Source organism: Callorhinchus milii, unplaced genomic scaffold (assembly GCF_018977255.1).
Source record: "Callorhinchus milii isolate IMCB2004 unplaced genomic scaffold, IMCB_Cmil_1.0 Scaffold1, whole genome shotgun sequence".
Taxonomy (NCBI): Eukaryota; Metazoa; Chordata; class Chondrichthyes; order Chimaeriformes; family Callorhinchidae; genus Callorhinchus; species Callorhinchus milii.
In genome coordinates, this window is record NW_024704742.1 from 122,388,352 (window position 1) to 122,413,749 (window position 25,398).

The following is a 25,398-nucleotide window of genomic DNA, read 5'->3' on the forward strand; positions in this document are numbered from 1 at the left end:
TGATAAAAAGCAATTAGGACAGTTTTATTTTATGTCCTGTAATTGCTTTCTCTGCAGACGGATGAGTTTGCTGCCAACGTTCTGTTTTCAAAAACAATGTACTTGGACTTAATCAGTTCTTGCAGTGCTGCAATGTAAAGTTTGATAAATGATCTGGCAGCTTAGATGCTCGACACTAATTGAATGTGAGAATGAACCATGGAGCTGCTTAAATGGAGGCATCCCATTTCTGTGAGAAGGGCTTGTTTGTGCTGCAGAGTACCTCTAACGCTTTCAGCAAAGATGAATCTCTGATTGTATCAGACACTCTGTGGAAACCCTTCTGCCTCAATAAATCCCCCATCTCTTTAGAAACCCTATTAACATATAACAGATGATCAGATAGTTGAGATCGTGAGATGATGATGCAGTGCACACTGACTGCGGTGAAAGGTGGAAATATTTGAAAGTCAGCTGAATTAATCAAATTGGCTAATGGGAAAAAATGATTTATGTCCCGAGTGTCATTCTGAAGCTCTTAAAAAAAATTACCTTTACCTTACCCTTATGTCTTTTCAAAATTTCTACATTACTTTCCAACATTAATAAATCCGGTCAGTGAGTGCCAGGATCTGAGCTCATTGCTGTGGGAAATCCCTTTCCGTTCGTATGAATCTTAATGGGGTTAGGTGTGATAGAAGAAACGTTTCCATGTAGCTAGGTCCAGTAGAGGAACTAGCACCAACATGGGCTAGATGGGCTGAATGATCCACTTTTGTGCTATCATATCTATGATTCTATAACCTGAACAAATTATGTAGTCGGATGGAAGGTAGATAATAGGGAATTAAATGGAACAGGTTATTTTATTCAGTAGTCTGTTAACATGCATTCCTGCAAAGATTTGATGAATTCCTTCTGATTGCAAATTCATAGCAAATAAAAATGACAGCCTTCTGGGGTAGAGAATTCCATAAATTCACTACCCTCTGAGTGAGGAAGTGTTTCCTCAACTTTGTTCGTAAAGGTTGACCCTTAATCTTAATCTTAAGACTTTGACCCCTAGTTATAGATTCTCCTACCAGGGGAAACAGTCTCACACTGTCTACTTATAGGTTTCTATAAGATCATCCCTAATTCTTCTATATTCTAGAGAATATAGGCCTAGTTTACTCAACCTATCCTCATAGGTCAACCCCCTCATCCCAGGAACTAACCTAGTGAATCTACGCTGCACCCCCTCTAAGGCGAGTATGTCCTTTCTTAAATAAGGAGACCAAAACTGCACACAATATTCTAGGTGTGGTCTCACCAAGGCCCTATACAGTTGCAGCAAAACTTCCCTATTCTTGTATTCTAACCCTTTTGCAATAAATACCAACAATCGCACACCGTCAGCACAATATCACTGCATCTAAAATACAGAATGGATTTATCTGTTCCCATAAAATAGATTGATCTGAGCTGATTGTAAGTTTTTTTACTTCAACTATTTTGTACTTCACCTACTGTGCAAAATATTTTTTTCCTATTTCCATTGTACTGCAGAGTTCAAGCCTGGAACAATTTTCTGCGTGACTGCTCTGACAAAGTAATTCTTTCTTGGCGTGAATGGCTCAGATTATTATGACAAGCGCAGAGAAGATTTTTGGCATGCTTCACGATCCGACTTAAGTCACAGTTCCCCTGACTAATCTCCAGAGACACTGCTTGATGAGACTTCTGAATTTCATTATATGCGCGGAGGAAAGAAAATAAAAATGGCAAGACAGCTAGAATGAGATTTTATCAAAATTTACTCAATCTCAGTTTGTTCATCAAATGGATTTCTTATGGATGGATTGGATGGGGGGGGAAAGAAACATAGGACATAATCACACAAATAAAAATCCAGTGTTAAAATTCATGTGACATTATTAACCGGTCAGAACAAGAGGAATTGTCCACCCCTCCTGATCCCAACCACCAGCTTGGGTGCAGATCCCTGACTGCCCAACGCCTTGGGACGTCCTCCTGATGTTATACAAGGCGATATACAAATGTAATTTGTTGTTGTTGATAAAATTGGTTGTTTGTGAGTCATTGTTGCGCACAAATTGCCTGCCATGTTCACCATTACAGTCACTACACTTGTAGTGACTAAAAGTGAACATGGTGAAAAAACAATGTTATCAATCTGTGAGTCACATTTTAAGATACAACAACAAAATTACATTTGTAAAGCACCTTTCACGTCGGGAGGACGTCCCAAGTCCCTGAACAGTCAGGGATCAGGACCCAAGCGTGGGGGGCAGGGTAGGGATGAGGAAGGGCAGAGATAGGATGGCGGCTAAAGCACGGTCAAAAACGAGGGTCTTGAGTCATGCCTTGAAGGAGACAAGAGACGGAGCAAGGCGAAGGGATTGTGGGATGGACTTCCAAAGGGTGTGGGCAGAGACGCTGAAAGCAGGGCTGTCAATAGTAGGGTGGGTCGGGAGATCTGGAGCAGGCTGGAGCCTGCTGAGCGGAGGGAGATAGGGGGTCAGCAGGTCAGAGATGTAGGAGGGGGCAAGGCCGTGGAGGGCCTTGAAAATGAGGATGAGGATTTTGCATTCTATCCTCTGAGGGATGGGGAGCCAGTGGAGCCGGGTGAGGGTGGGGATGATGGGGTCACGGAGCCTGGTGCGGGAGAGGCCACAAGCTGCAGAGTTCTGGTTGATCCGCAGCTTGTGGAGGGAAGAGTTGGGGAGGCCGACAAGGAGGGAGTTTCCGTAGTCGAGCCTTGAGGTGAAGAATGCGTGTATGAGGGTTTCGGCGGCCTGAGAGGTGAGGCAATGGCAGAGTGAAAACAGAATTTTTACCCAAGGGTTTCCAAACATTCAAGTGCTTTAGGTTTAACTGTAGTGAACTTTATATACTAGCCCATGGTGTAATCTTCAAAGTGTGCCAGGGAACACCATTCGATGGGATTTCTTAATCTCATTATGTGTTGCCAAAGCAGTAGCAAACATTGGCTTGTATTTCAAATTAGGATTATTCCAAGTATAATCCATTTTGACCTTGGTGCCTGAAAACCAAGAGAAAATAACTAGGGTTTTATTTTTCTTGCTACTATTCTTAAACTTTAAGATTGCCTTTAAAAGAATCAAACCTTCCACTGGTTAGGCCCGACCAAGTGAGCAGGTCATTGTAAGCTATTTGGCCAACCCTCATTGACCATGTTCTCCCCCAACCACAAAAATTATATTGAGATATTTATAGTTTGTTTAAAAACAAACAAGAAAATGAAAAATCGTTATCAACGTACTTTCTTTTTCAAGAAATAATTTGCCAGTTTTGTGTAGAGAGGGATTAAATGGTATGTTTATAGAAGAAAAACTTTTTTTTAAGATAGACAAGATTAGCCAAGTGCTAATGTCAGGAAAAAATACACGCTACTCCGTGCTTAAGGAGGGTTAACTGACAGTTAATAGAAAAGGAGTAAAACAGATGGGACCATTTCTAAGCTGCTCCCAAAAGCTATTTACCATGAATAATATAATTCACGAGCTACATCTTTTATTTGAGGATTTGTTCCTGTTACAATTTTAAAGGGCTCCTAGTACCTTCCAAACAAGAGGCATGCAATTGAGCCACAATAACCTGTGTGCTTATATGATATGGGGATGTAATACATTTCCCTTCAAATACGTTGGCTCTTATCTGACTGCTCAGATGATTTAGGTGGACATTAAAGATCCCTTGGCATTATTTCGAAGAAAAGCACAGATAGGTTTTGCCAGTGTCCTGGTCAGTATTCTTCTGGTCCAATTTTTCCTGGTTAGCCAGGTGTCTGACACACATGGAAATCCATCACCAGCCTGAGAGATTACATGGACATGCCACATGCACATGGAAATTTCTGGTGTCTGGAAATGGAATGCGCACTCTCTGCACCAACTGAAAATTATTAATCTAATATTTTAAAAATTATATATTATTTTATAAACATTTTATTTTACAAAAATATATTTTTTGTATTATAAAACATAAACATGTCATACATATATATTTCAAATTCACTAAAACAAATTGCTTATTTATCTCGTCCTCCCGACGTGAAAGGCGCTCTATTAATGAAATGTTGTTGTTGTTGCTGTTTGTAGGATGTTGCTTGTGCAGTTTACTTGCATACTTGCTTACACTGCATCAGTCACTGCACTTCACTTCAAAATAACTCATTGCATAAGACGCTATTCCAAATGGAAGCATTGCTTGTTTTTATTTTGCTTTCTTTATGACGCACTGTGCTGATCAGACTATTGAGGAAGCTGACTAACAAGGGCCTGCTGGGGGAGCAGAGTTGCTGTTTAGAATTTGGTCAGTTTTTCTTTTTTGTTTGTTAGATTCATTTGCCAACAGATCTGCAGCCATCAATTAGCTGTCACCAAGAGCTGAAGTTTGTGGTCAGAGATGTGATGGAATGTGTTGGCATTTGTCAACAAAGTCCCATCTTGTCAACAACACTTAAAACATTCCAGGAGGAATGGCACAGATTTCTAGTCGTATTATAAATAGTAATATTCCTTGCACTTGATACAGGATCTTTGGTTTGGGATACTCTTAGGCATGGTGATGGGTTTCTGCAAGTGTCAGAGACCGAACTGGCCCCCAAAAATATATAGCTATAGCACCTTATTGTGTTTTCAAAATCTTTCAAACTGCTTCACAGGATTTACTGTAGAGTGTAGTGATTGTGTTTTTTGTAGATGAACACAACAGCCAATTTGAGCACAGCAATGTCATACAACATCCACTTCAGCAGGCAGATGGGACCTTAGTTTAATGGCTTATGCAAAAATAGGTAACGATTGGATAATAAGTAGATATTTGAGTAAAACGCGAAACATCCTCAAAGTAAAGATCCCTTTGTAATGCTAATAAATATATCACAAACATTAGTGTTTCCTGGGAGTACAACAATCAGCAGTTGTAAAACCTTTAATATAAATAATTCTTTAAGGAGGTTAATCTGCGAGTGGAGAGAAATTCTACTTGGATCTAGTATGTCTGCATTTCAGAGCAAAATGCAAATTCTTGAATTCAGTCTTAATTCTGGCACCTTTTTTTAAAAGAGACTACAGCAAAATTAAGGCTATATTTAAGATTTTACCAAATTCTAGACACTCTAAAATGCTAGACCCAGATAGAATTTCATTTCTTTATCCCAGAGACTGTAGAAGTGTCTTATTGTAAAATCTTGGAGATCCATTTGAGTTCTGCTTATGTGTTTTTTAAAAAATTCTTTTAATGGTACATGGACAATTTTAATGTTCTTAATAGGCAATAAGAATCAAGAGATTACAGCTTTGAAGTGCGAATAACAAGATTCATTAGCATTGTTCCAAAGCATCATAAGCATTTTTTAAGCCTAAAGGGCTGCTTATGGAGAAGTCCCTTCTAATGCTGCTGTATTCCTAATTTTCATTCTTTCCACTCATTCCTCATTCATCTGTCAATGTCTAGTTTGTAAAATGATTCAGATTGTCCCGAGGGTAATGAAATACATTAGCTGCAAAGAATTGCAGGGAAAATCTAAAAGGAAATGTCTTGATTTCCTGTTCTGGTTGATGAAGGAAAATGAACCTTTTAGGGAAATGACGGGCTTGAAACGGTCAATGAAAGCAGTTAGCACCGGCTGCTTTTTGAAGCCTGCAGGAAATCCCGTGGAATTCCAAGTGATCTTAAGAAAACACAGGCATTTATTCTCTTCCACCTCAGATCACCTGACAGCATAACTTACTCTTCACCTCTTTGACAGACAGAGACTCTGAGCATATGACAGATGCAATAAACGTCAGCCTTGTTCTTCAGCTGCTATTAGACCACTGCAGTGACAAGTCCATTTCTGATATCTCTGGACCACCTCATGTGACCCTCTGACATTTTCCGATGTTTTTTGCATGGCTCTCTGATTTGAATGGCTGATAAGCTTCACTGCATTCAAAATAAATATCCCAGCGTTAAGTTAATATTAATCCTTGCATTTGGTACAGTTTCTTTCACATTGGGAGGACGTCTCAAAGCAGTTCACAGAATTTCCTGTAAAGTGTAGTTAATGTGTATTTTGTATTGCTCTCCATACGTGCAAAATGGGAATGGAGTTAAATAGCAAGCCATAAGTGTCAAAATTATTAAAACTGGATATCAGAGGCCTCGGAATATGTTCGATTCAGCTTTAAATTGGAAGCCAGGACAGAATATTGGCTTCCAATTTAAGACTGAATTTAAGAATTTTCCCAAATTCTACACAATCCTACATTTAAAGACAATGATCTTAACGCTAAGACCATGAGAAATTTCAGGCCTCTGCTTACATTTACTTTGGTCCAAAGCCTTGAGATCATCATTTCCCATTAATGTTTAAACATTTGCTGGGGAGGGTGCAAAACATAATTCTCATCCATATTTTAATCCATAGTTGTACGCATGAGGGAGAAGGAAAGGTTATGGGAGGATTTGGAGGAGTGGAGGCTCATGTAGGGCACAAACATATAGAGTATGTGGACGAGTTGGGTTGAATGGTCTATTTTCCTGCTTTAACGGTCTATTGTAATTCTATGTTATATGGCGAAGATGCAGACATTAATTATGTCTTTTGGATGATATCATTTGGAGTCATTTTACAAGGTTTAAGAAATCTGCTCAATGCAAATCACAATTGGAATTTTATGTTTTATTCAGTCTGATCTCAACTGCAATTATATGTGCGAGCCCAATATGCAAAACACTTAAATCAATTTGAGTTTTTGTGAAAAGCACATGACGATAGCAGTTTATTTTGAGGATTTTAATTATACACAATTAATTGCCTATTTGCAAGTTCTCAGTTACAAAAGAGACTTCTGAATAGAAAAATAATATAACTTGACACAAATTGTATGGAATTAGACAAAGAGAGTTTAGTTCTTGTACTAAAAAGCTATAAGAATGCAGTATTTGTTTTAAGAAGTTTAGATTCAAAAAAGGTCACATAGATGTCAGCTTGCTTCAGTTGGTAACATCTCCTCTGAGCAAGAAGGCTTGGTTTCAAGTCCCATGTTGGGACTTTGGGGACACTGTCTAGATTGACACTCCAATACAGGGCTGGGAGAGTGTTGTGTTGTCAGAGATGCCGTCTTTCAGATGAAGCAATAAACTAAGGCCCGTTGAGGTGAACGTTAAAGATCTATGGCACTACTCAAAAAGAGAAGAGTTTTTTTCTCCCATTGTACTGACAAACATTCCCCCCGTTAAAATGGGTCATTCATTTCAAGACTGTGTGTGGGACGTTGCTGTGCACTAAATGATAACTGCGATTGCCTACGATTACACAGTCACTATATCACACCTGAACCAAGCTGCCCCCCACCTCCTCCAAAAATGCTCGTTTCCATTCCCCACCCTTCACTACTCACTTCACTTTGCAGTAAATCTTGTGAAGCACTTTGAGATGTCCTTCTAATTTGAAATGCGCTATATCAAATGTAAGGATTATTATTGTTATTACTATTCCCAGACAAAATAACTATTCTGGAATAGGAAATTAGACCTTTAGGGAACAGAGTGAGAAATATCACATTCGATGAAGATAAATTGTTTCATTATCAATCGTATGATCTTGTTGGATTTTACATTGCAGCCAATTTGTACAACATATAAATCTAGCTGTAAATCAGGCTCATTCTTAGCTCACCTAAAAACTGATAAGAATTGTGTGAATATTTGAAATTCTAGTTGTTTGTCTTTAAAAAATAAATGTTGAAAAGAGGAAGAATGCTTGCATTTGATCTAGTGCTAATAATAATAATGTTTGCATTTGATGTAGTGCCTTTCACATCAGGAGGAAATCTCAGAGCCCTTCACTTTGACCCTATAGAACAGTAATTGTATTTTGTAGGTGAATGCGGCAACCAATTTGAACACAGCAATATTCATATTATTTCAACAGGAAGTATAACTTTCTCCAGTGGCTGACTGAGGGGTGGCCGGGCGGGGTGTAAAAGTCATATATGCTGGAGTATAGCATAATTTAATCACAGTCTATCCTGAGGTAACTGATTTTAGCTGGGACAGCAGATGGGGTGTTTGTATTTGCCTCGATGCTCCTGGTTTAAGAAGCGAAAATCCACTAAATTATCCACTCCTAATCTCTCTTTAGAGATCACTGCTAAAAGGTGTGTGTGTCTATATGTGTGTGGGTGTTGGGTGAGGAGAGCATCAAGCTCACTTGTCATGCCCCTGGGGCTGAACTGCCTATTTTGTGAATCTCTGCTCAGTTTGTAAGAGCATTTGTTTTTGAGGTGAGAGGTATCAGCACACAGGGTGCACATCGCTGCTTCTCTAACGCCATGTCATCCCAATCATCAATGAATACATTGCATGTTGTGAAGTTGTTCATTAAAACCTCTCTCCCCGCCACAGAATCACCTGCCATTTCCCAGCTCACAATAGAACAATCGCTTTTGACATCTACCATCTATGTGGGTGATACAGTAAAGTTCTGTTCTGTTGAGCGTTGCTGCTTTGTTGGTTATATAGTGGCTCATGATAGAAATTCTATGTTGCTGACGTCTCTACAGTTGAAGAGGCAGCAACCTGACTTTGTAATTCCAACAGCAATGTCAGCAATTAATAACAACCAAGAGCGCTTTGTGCTTACCTGACAACTCAACCAACGTCACAATTATTGTGCATTTCTTACAGTAAAAGGACAGGGCCTAGTTTTGTGTAGAGGGTTGTGAAGGGCACATTTACAACAAAGACTAGGAACCAACAGCTGAAATTTGATACTAGGAAGCGTAGTTGAGGCCAGGATATTGGACTCATTTAAGGAACAGTTTGATGCTACAATGGGAAAATAGTAGGGCTGATATTCTGAAAGGATCAGATCAAATGAGCTGAATGTTCATTTGAACATCTCTTGTGATCTTTGTGTTTCAGGGAGCAGAAGGTTGTAGGTTTGACACCAAGGCAAGGATGAAGTGCAAGATGACTCCATTTAAAAGGGCCACAGTTGAGCTTGGGTTTACTTACAGCATAGGTCTACTGTGGACCTGTCCTTTATCAGAAACATGGTTCCCTCAACACTAACTTACTGGCTTCACACATTAAAAAAAAATCTGCCTTCCAGTTCATAAGGATATTGCAGATGTCACTTCCACCACATGCACAGGACGTAATGATAGCAGTGACCTAATGACCAGGAAGGTGGCCATTTTTAGCATGCCTCTATTTAACATAGGATCTGATATTATGGACCCGGAACAAAATTTTACTGGCTAACCATGTAGGCTGAATAGATACCTACTGTGAATTTGAATGATATATCTAGATAGATGGGCTCAATGACTTTATTTTTTAGCTTCGCTCTAATTAATGTTCTTAGTGTGCTTTCAGAACAGCGGTGATGCTTTGCTGTGTTTCACCCAGGCTGTAATAATTCCTTTGGTTTCTTTTTGTTTAGACAAGCAACATGAGTGTGAAATGCCGTCACCCTCACAGAAAGATAAGGACAAGAAGAAGAGGCCAATGTCACAGATCAGTGGGGTCAAGAAACTCACGCACAGCTCGAGCTTAACAAATTCCAGTATAGCCAGGTTTGGTGTCAAAACTGACCAGGAGGAACTCCTGTCAAAGGTGTGTTTAATTCCTATCACTGTTTGGATGCTTAGTTTATGCAACTCACTTCCCGCACTTGTGCTGATCTGAAAAACAAAGACTAGGAAAATGTTTGAAATCAAATTGTCGCCATTTATTTACCAAGTTTTTAAATATTCGGGTCAACTGGCATTACCAGTTGCTTCGGCTTACCACTGCTGTCCTGATAGAAGTCCTGGATGAGAGCTAACTTTCTTCAGTTAAATGTCAACAAGACCGAGGCTCTCCTGATTGGCTCCTGTCAGCGCCTCCACACCTCAGGCGCTGACAGCATCACCATCCACTCCACCTTACTAAGCCAGTCCGGAACCTTGGCATCTTGTTTGACCCTCAACTATCCTTTCTACCCCACATCTATGCCATGACCCGCTCTGCCTTCACTGCAACATTGCCTGGCTTCGCCACTGTCTCACACCGCAGGCCGCCGAAACCCTCATACATGTATTCATAACATTGAGGCTTGTCTATGCAAACTCCTTGTTTGTCAGCCTCCCCAACTCCTCCCTCCATAGGCTGCAGATCATCCAGGCTCTGCAGTATGTGTCCTCTCCCGCAACTGGCTCCCCATCACACAGAGGATACATTTCAAGATCCTGGTTCTCACCTTCAAAGCACTCCATGGTCTTGCTTCCCCCTACCTCTGTGACCTCCTAACCCCCTACCAACCTACCCGCTCCCTCCGTTCAGCAGGCTCTGGCCTGCTTCACGTCCCCCGCCTCGTTCGCCCCACCATTGGCAGGTGGGCCTTCTGCCACTCTGCCCCCACCCTCTGGAACTCCATCCCTCAGTCCCTCTGCCTCACCACTCTTTTGCCTCCTTCAAAACCCATTTTGAACGTGCTTTCGATCACCCTGCTTCCCCCCAACCCTCCATCCTCCCCAATCCCGACCCCCAGCTCGGGTCCGAAACACTGACTGTCCAGCACCTTGGGACGTCCTCCCAAAGTGAAAGGCGCTATACAAATGTAATTTTGTTTTTGTTGTTCTATCGCCTGTGATATATTTGATTTTTGTTCTTTGGGATTTGATAAGAAGTGTTCCTGAGTTTCCAAAGGAAATGGCAAAATGCTATTTTACTGATCGCTCCACCCACAAAACAGCCAAGATGCTAACATTTAATAATGTTGCTAAAAAAATAATGAACTGAGTACCTAGTCAATGAAAAGCTTGGTAGTTATTTCTAATCGCTGTGTGGACAATCCTTGATTTGTGTGGAATTTGAGTACAGTATTTGTTCTTTAGAAACATGCAAAATTATATTTGTTTAATGTTGTCCTTAACATACAAACCTTTCTTGAATTTATGCTTTCTTTATTTCAGGAATTAGAAAAGGTTAACAAATGGGGCCTTAATATCTTTAAAGTAGCAGAACATTCTGGAAATAGACCTTTAACGGTTGTCATGTATACAATTTTTCAGGTGAGTTTGGAGTTTAGTCATCATGAACTGTTTGAAAGTGTTGTGCTTAGTGAGGTTTTTAGTTCTATACAGAACTGGTCAAGTGTCAACCTGGCTCAGTTGGTAACACTCTTGCTTCTGAGTCAGAAGCTTGTGGGTTCAAGCCCCAGGTCAGGACTTTGAACTCACAGTATAGGCTGACAACTCCAATACAATAATAAAGACAGAAGTCGCTGGGAAACACGCAGCAGGTCAGGCAGCATCTATGGAGAGAGGAAAATGAATTAACATTTCAGGTCGATAACCTCTCGTCAGAACTCCAATACAATACTTTGGGGGTGGTGGGGGTGTACCTCATTGTCAGAGGTACTGATCTTTGGATGAGGCATTGTAACCCGTACTACTAAGAACCTGCCTGGAATTTATATCCTTTGTGCGCTGACATATTGAGGACAAAGTCTACAAATGAACTGTTGTGGGAGGGGACAAAGTGGAAGCCAAGTATTTGCTAGGGTGGGAGTGCAAAGTAGGCAGAAAACTGGTGAGTGAGAAATCTGCTGTCATTCTCATGCATCTATTGGCAACCAGGCATAGAGCAGTATAGACAGAGGCGTCAGAGTAGGGCTTTCCCCTGCCTCCTTGCGGAACCCAATGTAACCTAAAATTTACAGGATGCGGAGAAGATAAAAAACATGGAAACAAAAATTGCATTTGTCTTTAGATACCTATTTATATTTATTCCAGGTTCTAAATTGAATCATTTTTTAACTGCTTTCAGGAGCGAGATTTGTTAAAAACCTTCAAAATTCCAGTAGATACCTTACTTACATACTTAATGACCCTGGAAGACCATTACCATGCAGATGTGGCCTTTCACAACAACATTCACGCAGCAGATGTTGCTCAATCCACTCATGTACTACTATCAACACCTGCATTGGAGGTAAGCAGAGCAGTCTTGTTAAATCACCAGTATTTCATTCCATAGTCAAATTGCTATCCTTTGGTAGAGAAGTGTAGAGAGATGCATTCAACAGTGTCATTGTTTCAGTGTCTGCTATCAAATTGATTTCAGCTAACTGCCATTTGAGAGATATAGCATAAGCTACAGTAGCATTGCAAAAATTTGTTCCAGGGATTGATCTGACCAGAAAGATCCCCAAAGTGGCCACATTGTTAGATTGGAACATCCTTGTAAATACCTTTAGAGCAACCTGGGTAGTTCAAATATTCCCTCCAAAACCAAAAAAAATAATAAATTGGTAATTTTCAATCCAAGACTGTTTGTGGGACACTGCTGTGCGCAATTGGCTGCCGCGTTTTACCCACAAATATATAGTCAAATCACTTTACAGCATATTCTGTGAAGCGCTTTGAGACGTCTGGAAGACGTGAAAAGCGCTATATTAAATGCAAGGATTATATTATTATTATTATTCATTTGTTTGAGTAGTGAACCTGAGATCAGAAGGCACGACTCCTGGGGGTTCAATTTAGTTCTTCACCCTTTAGGCTATGTTAAACTATTCTTTTTGTAGGAGGGAGAGGCAAGCAGAGACTCTTTAGGTTATGTTGGCTTTCTCTTGAACCCTGTGAGTAACAGATAAAAGTAGCTGGACAAGTCTCACAAAATGTACCGGTGCCTCTTATAGGATGTCTGATCATTTCTGTTTTTTAAGGAAAGGTCACCCAGTCTTTTGCCAATGCACATAAGTACAAAGTTTGCTTTGACTGGTTTACTTCACTTCATAAGGCCACCCCTTCTCGAATTACACAATACAACTTTGGAAGTGATTCAGGTTCTCCTATTACTGGAGACTTCTCTTTGATATCATGATGACGAGATCAGTCTTGATACGAAGGTAGTCCTGTTAAAGATTTCCTTGAGAAATTAAATAATAATAATCCTTGCATATGATATAGTGCTTTTCATGTCTTCTAGACATCTCAAAGCGCTTTACAGAATATAAGGTAAAGTGAATTGACTATATTTGTGGGCAAAACACGGCAGCCAATTGCACACAGCAGTATCCTACAAACAGTCATGGATTGAAGTGACTAATTTATTATTGTTTTTTTTCTTGAGGGATAATTATCAGGCATTTGGAGTAAGGAAACTTGCCCAAGGTTTTGCCTTGCCGGGAATCGAACACAGATCTCTCGCTTGTGAGGCGAGTGCTCTAACCAGGGAGCTATATGCTCTAACTGAGCTCTAGCTGGGTTTCTTTTCAACAGCCCAGCATGACACCAAATAAGTATTTTTGTGAGCAGTGATACGTAGCGCATTTGGAATAAAGCCATATAAATGACAGGCCAGTGAGTTAAACCTCCAGTAACCTAACTTCAGTGTCAGTAGATTCAGGTTTCTGCTGTCTTACCCGATACATTGAGGTGCAGTCATCCCAATATCACAGAACCTCAGAGAACAGAACTGTACCACTTCCAATTTCAATATTCACTGAATAATTCTTTTGTGGGTGGATTTTCACTCTGAATAAATAACACATGAATTATATTGGTTTGAGTCACACAAAAGGAAAAAAAATCCCCATAGCGTTCTGGGTTACCTCAATGAGTTGAGCGCAGGATTTAAGACTTGATTGTTTTGAGTTCGTATCCAGGGTTCTTTGAGCTTTTTTAGTTGATAAAATGAGAGTCCTGCCTAATAATGTCCTCCTGGGGGCATCTGATAAGCATGGTTTCATTTTAGAATGAACTGATACTGAATTGATCAAATGAAGACTTAGAGGCTTAGACACGGCCAACTCTGTGAGACAAAGCAATAAACAATAGCAGGCTGCACAGTTAGCTCATTCCACTTTTAATAAAACACTTATGATATCAGGCAACAAATAATCCCTGGTGTCTGTCCACATGGTCCCCTGAGGAGAGAGTGTGCACTCGTGTGCATATGTGGAACTCAGTCTAGTTTGGATACTGATAAACATGGTGATGGAATTCTCCTTGTGCCACCTATTCAGCTGACCAAGGAAAAATCCTAACATCAATTGTTGATTGACCTTTTGCTTATTTAATGCTTTTGCAGCTTTGAAAATACGACTACGCTGTACTTTATTTATAGCACCTGCCAAGATATTTTAATATTTAAGTATAGATGCTTTCTATTATCATAAAGTATTGTTCTTTCTAAATTCATTGTATTCTTAGACTAAGCTAGGAGAAAATTTATTTTTTTATACGTAGACTACTACAGCCTGAGGTCATAGACTTATTGATCAACACTAAAAAACAGTGCTGGACTGGAAGCATTAAGCAGTTTGCAATCCTTTCAGTGTGCTACATGTGATTCTTGTTTCTTTTTTCAGGCTGTCTTCACAGATCTGGAGGTCCTGACTGCAATATTTGCCAGTGCTATTCATGATGTTGATCACCCTGGCGTCTCAAACCAGTTCCTCATCAACACAAGTGAGTGCACTGCTTAATGTTCAACTGTTACAGGCCAGTAGAGTGCACACAATCCCCAGGGCTTTAGTTTGGATGCTCGCGTGGTGTACTTGGTTTTCTTCTGTTAAAATGATTTCTGTGGTGGAATTGACATCCTGCCCCTAAATGTATATCTCAGCTGTAACATTGTACAATTGTACCACTGTAGGAGCAGAAGACATCTGCTGCCTCCGAGGGAGATATGACGAGGCTCTACCCCTCTGACTCCCGCTCTGTCTGTCTTTAAATCCTGCCTTAAGACCTACCTCTTTGACCGCGCCATTGGTTACGCCCCTTCCCCCTCCCTTGCCCGATTCTTTAATTGTTTAGCACTCTGAGATATCATCCTACATGAAGGACACTATATCAATGCAAGTTGTTTTGCTGCTATGCATCTCTGGTGGGCAATTTTTGAGACATTGTGAGAGGTATGGCAGCAGGTCATCATTTCTCTCTCAGGGAGCAAAATGCGTTGTTGGGTTCTGTGAGTAACGAGTTTGAGCTGTTTCAGTTCAAATCCTAGTGGTATTCTTCTGACAGCACAAAATGTTGTTAATTCAGCACTGCTGTTCAACTAGCAAACTCACAGATACCATGAGATAGCTGGTTTGGGAGGTGCAGATGTCACCTGAAGCTATTCTAAGATTAAGGCACATTATAACCATCTCTGCTGTTCCTAATCTGTAGACTTGTTGACAGTCTGTCCCTGACATAGAAAACCTTTGAGCAATACCGTCCCTCACTTTGTTGAGCATAGAATTCACACACAAAGGATAAAACCAAAATGATCTCTACTATCACCAATGGTTCCCCACGCAGTCTGCTTACCAATGTGATTTTAGCTTGACCACAATTTCACTTTCCAAACCCCAGCTTGAGTGCCCAGACAATAAACACTCATCAGACGTCCTCCCGACGTGAACGACGCTATGTAAATATCAATTTGTACTGTATTGTAGGTTGAAGGAGCAGCAGTTAAATGGATGGTTGAGTCACTGTAAATTTCAGACTGTAAAAATCTTAAAAATTAATTATTTTTGGGGGGGGTTTAAAAAAATTATTTAAAATCCTTTCGAGGTCTGGTGGATTCTGTAAACTTGTTCCTGTGAGACATTCATTGGGGACAGCTTGCGCAGTCCCATGGCTACATAGCTTGCTAGTGACTCATGCTAACAAAAACAGCAGAGCAGACTGGTAATGCTGAAGACATCATGAGAATAACACGGACGCTGAAATGCTGAGGTGTTGGATGAGCAGATAACAAGCATTTAGCGATATTCACAGATCCCACAGCTGCTGACAGCTTTTCATTTGGAGGCAGCAATCTCATTACCACGTATAGAATCACAGCACTTCAAATTCAGATTTTAAACCTGTCAATCTTTATTTCATACCACTAACACTGTGGCTGTCAGGCTCTTTGTGGCTTATTGGCAGGGCTGAACGGTGTGATTTGAAAGCAAATCGCACGATATCCCTGCTGCTGAGAGCATCTTGAGGAGGTGGTTTCAGCAACACTTTAATTTGCAGCACTTCAGGATAGATAATACAAGAATCCACCCCCAACTACCAAAGCGTCTTCAAGGTCGCCTTTGGTACCGTCCCTCAAGTTTCAAGGTATCATCTATTAACATCATGAAAGGACTCTTCAATAACATTAGAAAATTAACCCCAAGTTGGACTTCTGCACATGAGTTTAATTTGATGAGAAGTTGGCTTTTTGTTAGCATGAGGAGTTGTAATAATAATAATAATAATCCTTGCATTTGATTTAGCGCTTTTCATGTCTTCTAGACGTCTCAAAGCGCTTCACAGAATATGCTGTAAAGTGAATTGACTGTATATTTGTGGGCAAAACACGGCAGCCAATTGCGCACAGCAGTGTCCCACAGACAGTCGTGGATTGAAAATGACCAATTTATTATTGTTTTGTTTTAGGCGTGTGAAGTAAGGAAACTTGCCCAAGCTTTTGTCCTGTCTGGAAATGAACCCAGGTGTCTCGCTTGCAAGGCGAGTGCTCTAACCACTGAGCTACAGGACTCCACTATATGGCTGGCATATAGGAAGCTCTGCACGCAGTAAATGTGGAAATGGCTGGTTGGAATTTTATAGCCCCCAACTCCTGTCTCAGAACCAGGCATCACTGTAGTTCTCTTGGTAAATTGTGTATAAATCCAAAGGGTGGACCTTTGATTTCTGTCTTGGAATGCTGCCAGTCTAATTTAACGAATCCTGATTATTCACAGAACTCCACTGGCAAAAGATACACATGATTTTCCAAGAGCATGATATGTAGAATCTCTAAATAACCCAGATAGCGGTAAAAAAAATCAACCATTACTAATGCTCAATGCTTTGTCTTCTTTGTTTCTCTTTCTCTTCCTCCCTCCCTTCCCCCATCAATTCCTGCCTCTTCCAGATTCAGAACTTGCCTTGATGTACAATGATTCATCAGTCCTAGAGAATCATCATTTGGCCGTTGGCTTTAAGCTGCTACAGGAAGAGAACTGCGACATTTTCCAGAATTTGACCAAGAAACAGAGACAGTTGCTGAGGAAGATGGTCATTGACATTGTAAGTTAAAGGGCCTCTAAGGCATGCTACCCTGTTTGAGTCTAGGTTGCAATAGCCTGGTCCAATAATCTTCTCAATTTAGGTCAGTTTCATAAAATGTGAACTCCAGTGACTATGCTTATGTACCAAGGCTGAGCTTGAATTTGTTTTCATTTGAAATGGAGGATTATTATTACTTTCACATATATTATGGTCGAAGAACAAGCAGGCAAGGGTTCCGGGTTGCAAGGCCAGTATCATGACAGAGACCAGGAAGTGGTTCTTTATAGAGAGAAATTAATGATAGGTATGGATTACCAGGAAGGGTTGTTGAGGCCAAAGCACTGCGTTCATTCGAGAAACAGTTTGATGCTACAATGGGAGGATGTGGGATAGGTAAACTGGAAAGATGAGATCAAATTCTAAGGGTCTTCTTCATCCGAAACTCTCTAGTGCTCTTGTGATACTGAATCCTGCAGTCAACAACAACAACAACAAAATGACATTTGTAAAGCGCCTTTCATGTAGGGAGGACGTCCCAAGGCACTAGACAGAGAGTTACGGACCCGGGGTGGGAGAGGGAGGAGAACAGGGAGATTGAAAGCATGGTTGAAGAGGAGGGTCTTTAGGTGGGGCTTGAAGGAGGTAAGGGAGGGGATGAGGCAGAGGGACTGCGGGATGGAGTTCCAGAGGGTGAATGTATTCCATTTCTCAGTAGTGTCATCACTTATGATGTGCAGAAAACTCATTATAAAGAAATCCCCACAGATCTGCAGACATGAATACTATAAAATGATTTTACACAATTTGCCGCTGATGTATGATTTGAGGTATCTAACTGTCAGGCGGTGTGATATTTTATAACTAAGAACATTTCCTCATATGGTTCCAAACCTTATCTTTCAGGTTCTTGCTACGGATATGTCCAAACACATGAACCTTTTAGCTGACTTGAAAACCATGGTAGAAACAAAGAAAGTGACCAGCTCTGGTGTACTTCTCCTGGACAATTACTCAGACAGGATACAGGTAAGCAACATTTTATTAAGATCAACAAAAATCAGAGGGGCAGAAGTCTTCTTATTGCATCGTGTGCATAAAGGAGGCATGGTTAGGAACAAAATAGTTGATTTGTTTTTTATTCGGATATTGGAATAAGTTTAATTCCGAACTTTTTTTCTGTTCTCCCTTCCTCTCCTGAGGAGAAGGCTGACTCTTTGCTGTGCTCTTTCCTGGATTATCTTCTCCAATTTTTCGTGATTAGAAAACAAGTGTCAGCTGTGCGCAAATGTGCTGTGGTTTGCATATAAATATACAGTCATTACGCTTCACAGTAAATCCTGTGAAACACCTTGAGACCTGCTTTGAGACCATGAAAGGCACTGTACCAAATGCAAGGATTATTATTATTATTAGATTAATCAGATTCACTCTGGCTTGAGCTTTTTATGAACTGAGCCATTGGAACTCTCCATTAATTAATTATGAAGCTTTTAGGATTGCATATTCATTAAGAGTAATTACTAATTTTAAATCACCCTGTAGAGGATTACACTCACTTGCAATCTCTATTAAAAATAAAGTAAGACGGAAAATATATTGTTTTGATCTTATAGGTTCTGCAGAACATGGTACATTGTGCAGACTTGAGCAACCCCACAAAGCCTCTGCAGCTGTACCGTCAGTGGACAGACAGGATCATGGAAGAATTCTTTCGCCAAGGCGATCGAGAAAGGGAAAGGGGAATGGAAATAAGCCCCATGTGTGATGAGAACAATGCTTCTATTGAAAAAACACAGGTAGGTCCGCACAGCGAGCTGTAATGTACACTGAGCCTAGACCTGCGTCAGACAGCAGTGTATTCACACACCCATTCACACAGTGCAATATAAATTTACATTTATGTAGTGCTCACATCGAGAGGATGTTCCAAAGCTCTTAATAGTCCTAGCTGGGCGAGCTGGGGGTGGTAGCTAGGGGAGGTGAGGAAGGGAAAGATGACCGAAAGTGTGGTTGAAGAGGTAGGTCTTGCAACAGGAATTTAACAAGGGGAGGGAGGGAGGGAGAAAACCTGAAAGGCTGCCCGTCCGCCTGCTGATAGTTAGATGGACAGAGCAGGTACATGAAACAGGCTGGTGTTCGCTGAGCAAAGGGAATGGCCGGGTCAGTTGGCTTTAAGGAGGTCGCAGGGTAGGGTGGGATGCCCTACACTTGTCACACACTTGAACTATTCGGTTTTAAATCTAAGATAGCGAACATGTCATCATCCTTCCATAGGAAATTTCTAAAATCCTTTGTGAAATAATAAAAATGTCCACAACTTCACCTGCTCTATTTTGAGAAATGTAACTTGATTCAAATTACTGTAGTAATTTACATGATTGTGTACTCATTATTGTATTTTTGGAAGAATCTGTATCTGGCAACACCAGAGAGTTGGTTTTGAAAAGGAGCCATCTTAGCTTCCCCGACATTTTGTTAAACTATGAGCAAAAGCTATTTATAAATATAACTATTATTGTATAAGCATACAATAATGATGGAATTTATCATGCACTGATGGCTGAAAGTAACATCTTTTTACAAAGATGCAATGAAAGCATTGCTATTTTAAGGAATTAATGTACAGGATGTCTCTGTACGCTATACTCGTCTACTTCAAGTTAGTCAGGGAGAGCATGAAGTATCACACACTCACTTTCTCTTCCTCGTTTCTCACTACTTTTCTCTCTGTTTATGTGTTCTAGGTTTTTAATCCATTCTCTATCTCTGCTCTCAGTGTCTGTCGTCCCTTCTTCCCCTCTCAGTTCCTCTCTTCTCATGCCCTGTAACGCTCTCTCTCTCTCTCTCTTTCGAAGTTGTTTTGATCACTAAACCACAGCAACGCCTGACCTCTTGACACTCAGCGTAGAAGGGGTCCTTTGTTCCCAAGCACGATTCTGGTGTCATAGATCATTGCTGAATCAGTAGACCATTCCATAACTAAAGTTTTTTTAGAAAATAATTGCAACATGTTGACTTCATTGAGAAACTTGGTGTGTTGCCATGTGAACCTTGGAAGTAACAATGTCATTTGAATTTACTTCACAACAGGTGGGTTTCATAGACTACATTGTCCATCCACTTTGGGAGACATGGGCTGACCTGGTCCATCCTGATGCACAGGACATGTTAGATACACTGGAGGATAACAGGGAGTGGTATCAGAGCACAATCCCACAGAGCCCTTCACCTGCACCTGATGAGGATGAGGAGGGACGGCCAGGACAGGTCGACAAGTTTCAGTTTGAATTAACACTAGAGGAAGATTGTGAATCAGACACTGAAAAGGACAGTGGTGCCAGTCAGGGAGAAGATGACAACAGTTGCAGTGACTCAAAGACACTTTGCACCCAGAACTCTGAATCCACAGAAATTCAACTTGATGACCAGGGAGATGAAGAAGAAGATGATGATGATGCTCCGATAGAAATTTGTGCAGTGGAGGAAGAGGAAGAGGCTGCAGACACATAACAATGTTGACGGGAAAAATATCTTGGAAACGGCTTCCAAGCACACATGTAGCCACAGCCAAGTCTCACCCTCATCTACCAGGACTTTGTACGTCACAAAGTCTGGAATCATCTAGATGACTTTGCACTCAGGAAATACCGTCAGAATTTCAGCTCCACGTCAACATTAAAGCATGGGGGAATCCATTTCAAAACTAGTTGACCACTGCTACTATCAGATTCGCAAATCTGACATAGGAATGGATTGTTTTTTTTGGTGAGGACAAAAATATTAAAAACCAAATGTGGGTTATGTTTTCACAAGGCTGTTAGAGGTTTGAGCTTTTTCTTTTACCGATGAGAAGAAAGTTACAATATCAATTTATGTTGATATGATTATGCTGCGGACTCTGGTTTCAGCAAACCTTTCGATAATGACGCATGAAGCGCACAGTATTGTGTGAGATTGAGCTCAGTGAGGATCTGTCACCAGTGGGAAGATCACCTCTGGAAATCATGAGACGTTTTATAAGTTCAAGTCTTCCTTGAAACCTGACTGTAAAAAACTGTACAACTTATAAGTTGTACTGACCTCTTTTTGTATCATATGTAATACAGAGAACTTTTTTAGATTTTACTTTTATTAATACAGATTTATGGAGGTATTATATTTAAAAAATACTTTGAACTTTCATCTGTAATCGCTAGATATTACAAGTAACTTGCAAGTTCTCTGTACAAATCTTAAATACTGAGTACTAGTAGTTCTTGGTCATGTTGCACCTTGTGATTTTATCACTTAAGATAGCTTCAGGCAATTATTCTTTGTAGGTTTGTAACACAAATGCCATACACCTGGACTCCACACCTTTCTTCATCGCATCTATTAGCGGCATCGAAAAGGCATTGGATTTATAAGAAGCACTGTTCCTTTAAATGCTGCTCAGACAGGTAATGGAAACATCTCAAAAGCAGAATAATCGATCTAGAGGAATGGTAGGCCGTCTCAGGAGTTGGGGATAAAATGCACTGAATTTCACAACACGCTTTTTCTTGTCAAAGTGCGGTCGTGAGTGACGCACTGCTTGTGTGTTTTTTAAAAAAACAACGTTTTTTTTGAAAAAGCAAAACTGCATTAAGTGGCTTTAAGATTCTGATGAAATCTTTCCATATAAAATTGTGAGGAGTTTAATAGACTACTGTATAACAGTGCTTATAGCTTCCAAATCAGTACACTCTAGCTTGCAAGTTACTGTACCAATAGAATGCTTTCTCCACCTCCTTCCCCATGGATATTATGATGAAAGTATGTAGGTAGAATAAACTGTAAAACTTGAATAGATCTGGCTGTTAAGGAGCACCTGTTGAATGAGCTCGTTTTACTGCATTATTTAATTTTTGGTGCCATACCTATTTTTTTCCTCACCAGATGACCTTACCTGTAATCCAGTCTTGTTTCTCTCTGTTTACAACCATGTATTTATTGAACTGTACATACTGTAATGTTTATTGTAAATTATTGATTCTTATTATAACATAATTCCTAACAGGGTGGTGTTGCTGTATTGGAAACTCTTGGTCAGAGAATGGATATACTTATTCCTGTAAATTTATCTGTAATATTATCACCTACAGCTTGGCTAAGGAGAACTTTGAGGAAATCAAAACCTGACGTAGAACAGTTGCAGGTCTTTGGCCCCAGGGCTGTGCCTTAACTTTCTCCAATGTATTGTTACTATCTGCTGCATTTCAAAGCGTAATAGCTGAGTGACAGTTCGATGAAAGGGGAGATTCTTTTTCCAAAAAAACAAGAGCCTCCTTTTTTGACACGCAAACTGTAGATTTCAGCAGCCCTGGCCCAAAGGAATTGGATAATTTTTTGTTTATTGAGTTCGATAGTAATAAAAGGGATACACAAACAAAATGCTAATTACAGAGACTCCTGAACAATTCATTTTGCTTTGAATATGTCTTTGGAACGCCAACTTGTTTGGAGGTTGCTGAAGAAAACTCTTTCAGTGTTTTCCTAGTCTCTTACAGTCTACAGTTTAGTACTGTATATCATGCTCACAACCTTCATAAAATGTTTTTATATGCAATGAAAAATAAAAGCATGAGTTGATTCTACTTGAACACCACCAGTTTACTTATCCGTGCGTTTATATTAGGACGTAATGACCTGCAGGTGACTGTAAAACAGAGACCTGAATACCAGTAGTTTAGTTATAAACAGAAACAGGACTTTATGATCAAATCACCATATTAGACAGAGATGTGAACCCCATCAGTTTACTTACCCAGGCATTATATTACATTATATTAGGACTTCATTATTTGTTTAGACTACAGCGGTACCTGAATGATGTCCCGAACCCTTTCTCTTGCCAAGTGCGCCTAATGTGGAATTTATGGAATTGAGCAGCATACATCCTTCCAGGCGGAGAGTGCACATTCCATTCCAACAATCCATCTCTAGGATTTCCATGCGTACGTGGGAATTCATGGCATTCTCAGTTTGGTTTGGATACTCTTAAGTTTCTGCATGTGTCAGACACCTGGCTGGCCAACAGATCACCATATAACAGAGACTTGAACAACACCAGTTTACTTATCAATGCATTAGGATTTTATAATCAGATCACCATATAACACAAACTTAACCACCATTGTTTAAATATCTATTTTGTTATGAAACAAAAGCAGGGCTTTATGACCAGGTAAACAGAGGATGTAACACAGAGGGTGTTTATCCAGACATCAGTTTTATTATCTTTATACTCAGCTTATTTTGAACAGCTGTAGTCTCAAGATGATTTTGAAAAGAAAGGGCTTCCTCTCACCTCGATTTTGTAACCGACTTTAGATTTTCTCTGATATCACTCACCATTCCTGACCAGAAAGGTGGCTGATAGCCCCTTTGTATGTGAAGTCATACATGTTATTGAGATCCTCGTCCTCACTTTCAGATCCCTTCACAGTCTTGTCCCCACCCTACTTCTTTGAACTCCAAAAACTCTGCTTGGCAGTTAATGGTGTGCTTCACATCCCGCACCCTCCCCATCCTACGGTCAAGCTTTCAGGCTTTCTGCCCCCCAATCCTTGGCGTCTCTTCGCCTGGCCCTTACCTTGCCTCTTTCAAGGTCGGTCTCAAAATCTTTGTATCTAGCCGCGCCTTCACTCATCTTCCCATCCCCTTTGCCTCATCATTCTTGAAGCAACTCGGGTGCTGGTCCAGAGAAATTCAGCTTTACAGTGGAGTTATGAATCTCACAGCAACATGCATTCATTTAAGGAATCTAAGGAACTTTGAGAGAGTTTTTCCTTGTGCTAGTAAAATTAATGCTTCAATAGTAATAGGAGAAACAGGTTTCTCTATTTTACATTAAGGGATACATAGACAGTATAACATGCACACATTCAGCCAAACTGTATATGTGCCAGTGTTTATGCTCCATATGAGTGTGAGTCTGCACTCCTCCTAATCCCTTTGCCCACATCCCTCAATTCCCTTCTCAAGTTCCTCTTAAATGCACTGATGTTTTTCGCTTGCACCACAGCTTCCAACAGCGAGTTCCACATTCTCACCACCCTCTGCGCTTCCTCCTAAACTCCTTTTTAGTTCTGCTACTGGGTATCTTATATTTACACCTTAGTTTTGAACTCACTAACGAGTGGAAGCCGCCTTTATTAATCCTTTCACAATTTTAAGCAGCTCAATCAGGTCCCCTCTGAATCATCGTGTTTCCAGACAAAAAAAGCTCCAACTTATCCAATCTTTCTTGATATCTGTCGAAGAGAGAAATTGCCAATTTTCTCCCAACTACAAATGGTCAGCGAGAAGCAGTGTTGCTGACAACAGCATTCAGAGCATTTAATTGTTGCCTTCGGCTGGTTCTGCTGTGAAACTACACTTTTCCACTCTTAATAATAATCCTTGCATTTGATATAGTGCTTTTCACGTCGGGAGGATGTCCCAAAGCGCTTCACAGAACACATTGTAAAGTGAATTGACTGTATATTTGTGGGCGAACGCGGCAGCCACTTGCGCACAGCAGTGTCCCACAAACAGTCGTAGATTGAAAATGACCAATTTATTATTGTTTTGTTTTTTGGAGGGATTATTATTAGGCGTGTGGAGTGAGGAAACTTGCCCAAGGTTTCGCCCTGCCTGGAATTGAACTCAGGTCTCTCGCTTGCAAAGCGAGTGCTCTAACCACTGAGCTACAGGTCTCCAGGTCTCTTCTGAGACTCTCTGAATTTTGGAGCATGTCAGTGTGGTCCCAGTGGGCAGCAAGTTAGACATCTGTTCGCAGAATGCTGCAACTTCAGCAGCAGGTGTTGAGTCGACACTAAGTCATGCCAAATGCTGAAACTGTAGTCGCTATGGTATTGTAATACAATATAATTTGCATTCAATATAGCGCCTTTCATGTTGGGAGGATATCTCAAATCCTCGACAGTCCTAAATGCTTTGACATTGTCTTCGAAGCATGGGATAGTGGTATTATCCAAAGAGGAGAGGTTGAAAGACAAGTTGGAGGCTGTTAGTGAGGCAAACTCTCCACATGTATCTGCAGGAGAGTGTCCTCAGGCCCAGACTCCTTGGTCACCTCACCAATCCCAGCACTCTTTGGAATTATTGATGGATAGATAATGCAATATTCTAAAGTCGTCATGGCAGTTTGAAGTTAATAACAAGCAAGTGGGGAAGGCAGAGGTGACTATAGTGGGGAGGTTGAAGAGGGTAGGTCATAAGGTGGAATTTAAAGATGGATAAACAGAGCGCAAGATGGAGGCATTGAGTTTCAGAAGTTAGGGGCATCGTGGCTGAAGGCGTGACCACTGATCGTGGCGTGGAAGGCTAAGGGAATGTGCAG

The 25,398-nt window shown here is 40.6% G+C and overlaps 1 protein-coding gene across 4 annotated transcripts in view; it reads left to right on the forward strand.

Moving 5' to 3' along the window:
* The window catches only part of pde4d (phosphodiesterase 4D, cAMP-specific), a 360,576-nt gene extending 337,917 nt beyond the window's left edge, over positions 1-22,659 (forward strand). For all 4 annotated transcript variants that reach the window (XM_007892156.2, XM_007892157.2, XM_042335145.1 and 1 more), the window contains 8 exons: positions 9,443-9,615; positions 10,956-11,054; positions 11,812-11,976; positions 14,360-14,459; positions 16,897-17,051; positions 17,937-18,059; positions 18,647-18,829; positions 20,124-22,659. In XM_007892156.2, coding sequence (XP_007890347.1) covers positions 9,443-9,615; positions 10,956-11,054; positions 11,812-11,976; positions 14,360-14,459; positions 16,897-17,051; positions 17,937-18,059; positions 18,647-18,829; positions 20,124-20,543 — 1,418 coding nt within the window. In that variant the 3' untranslated portion in view covers positions 20,544-22,659. The remainder of the gene's footprint in view (positions 1-9,442; positions 9,616-10,955; positions 11,055-11,811; positions 11,977-14,359; positions 14,460-16,896; positions 17,052-17,936; positions 18,060-18,646; positions 18,830-20,123) is intronic.
* Positions 22,660-25,398: the final 2,739 nt, after the last annotated feature.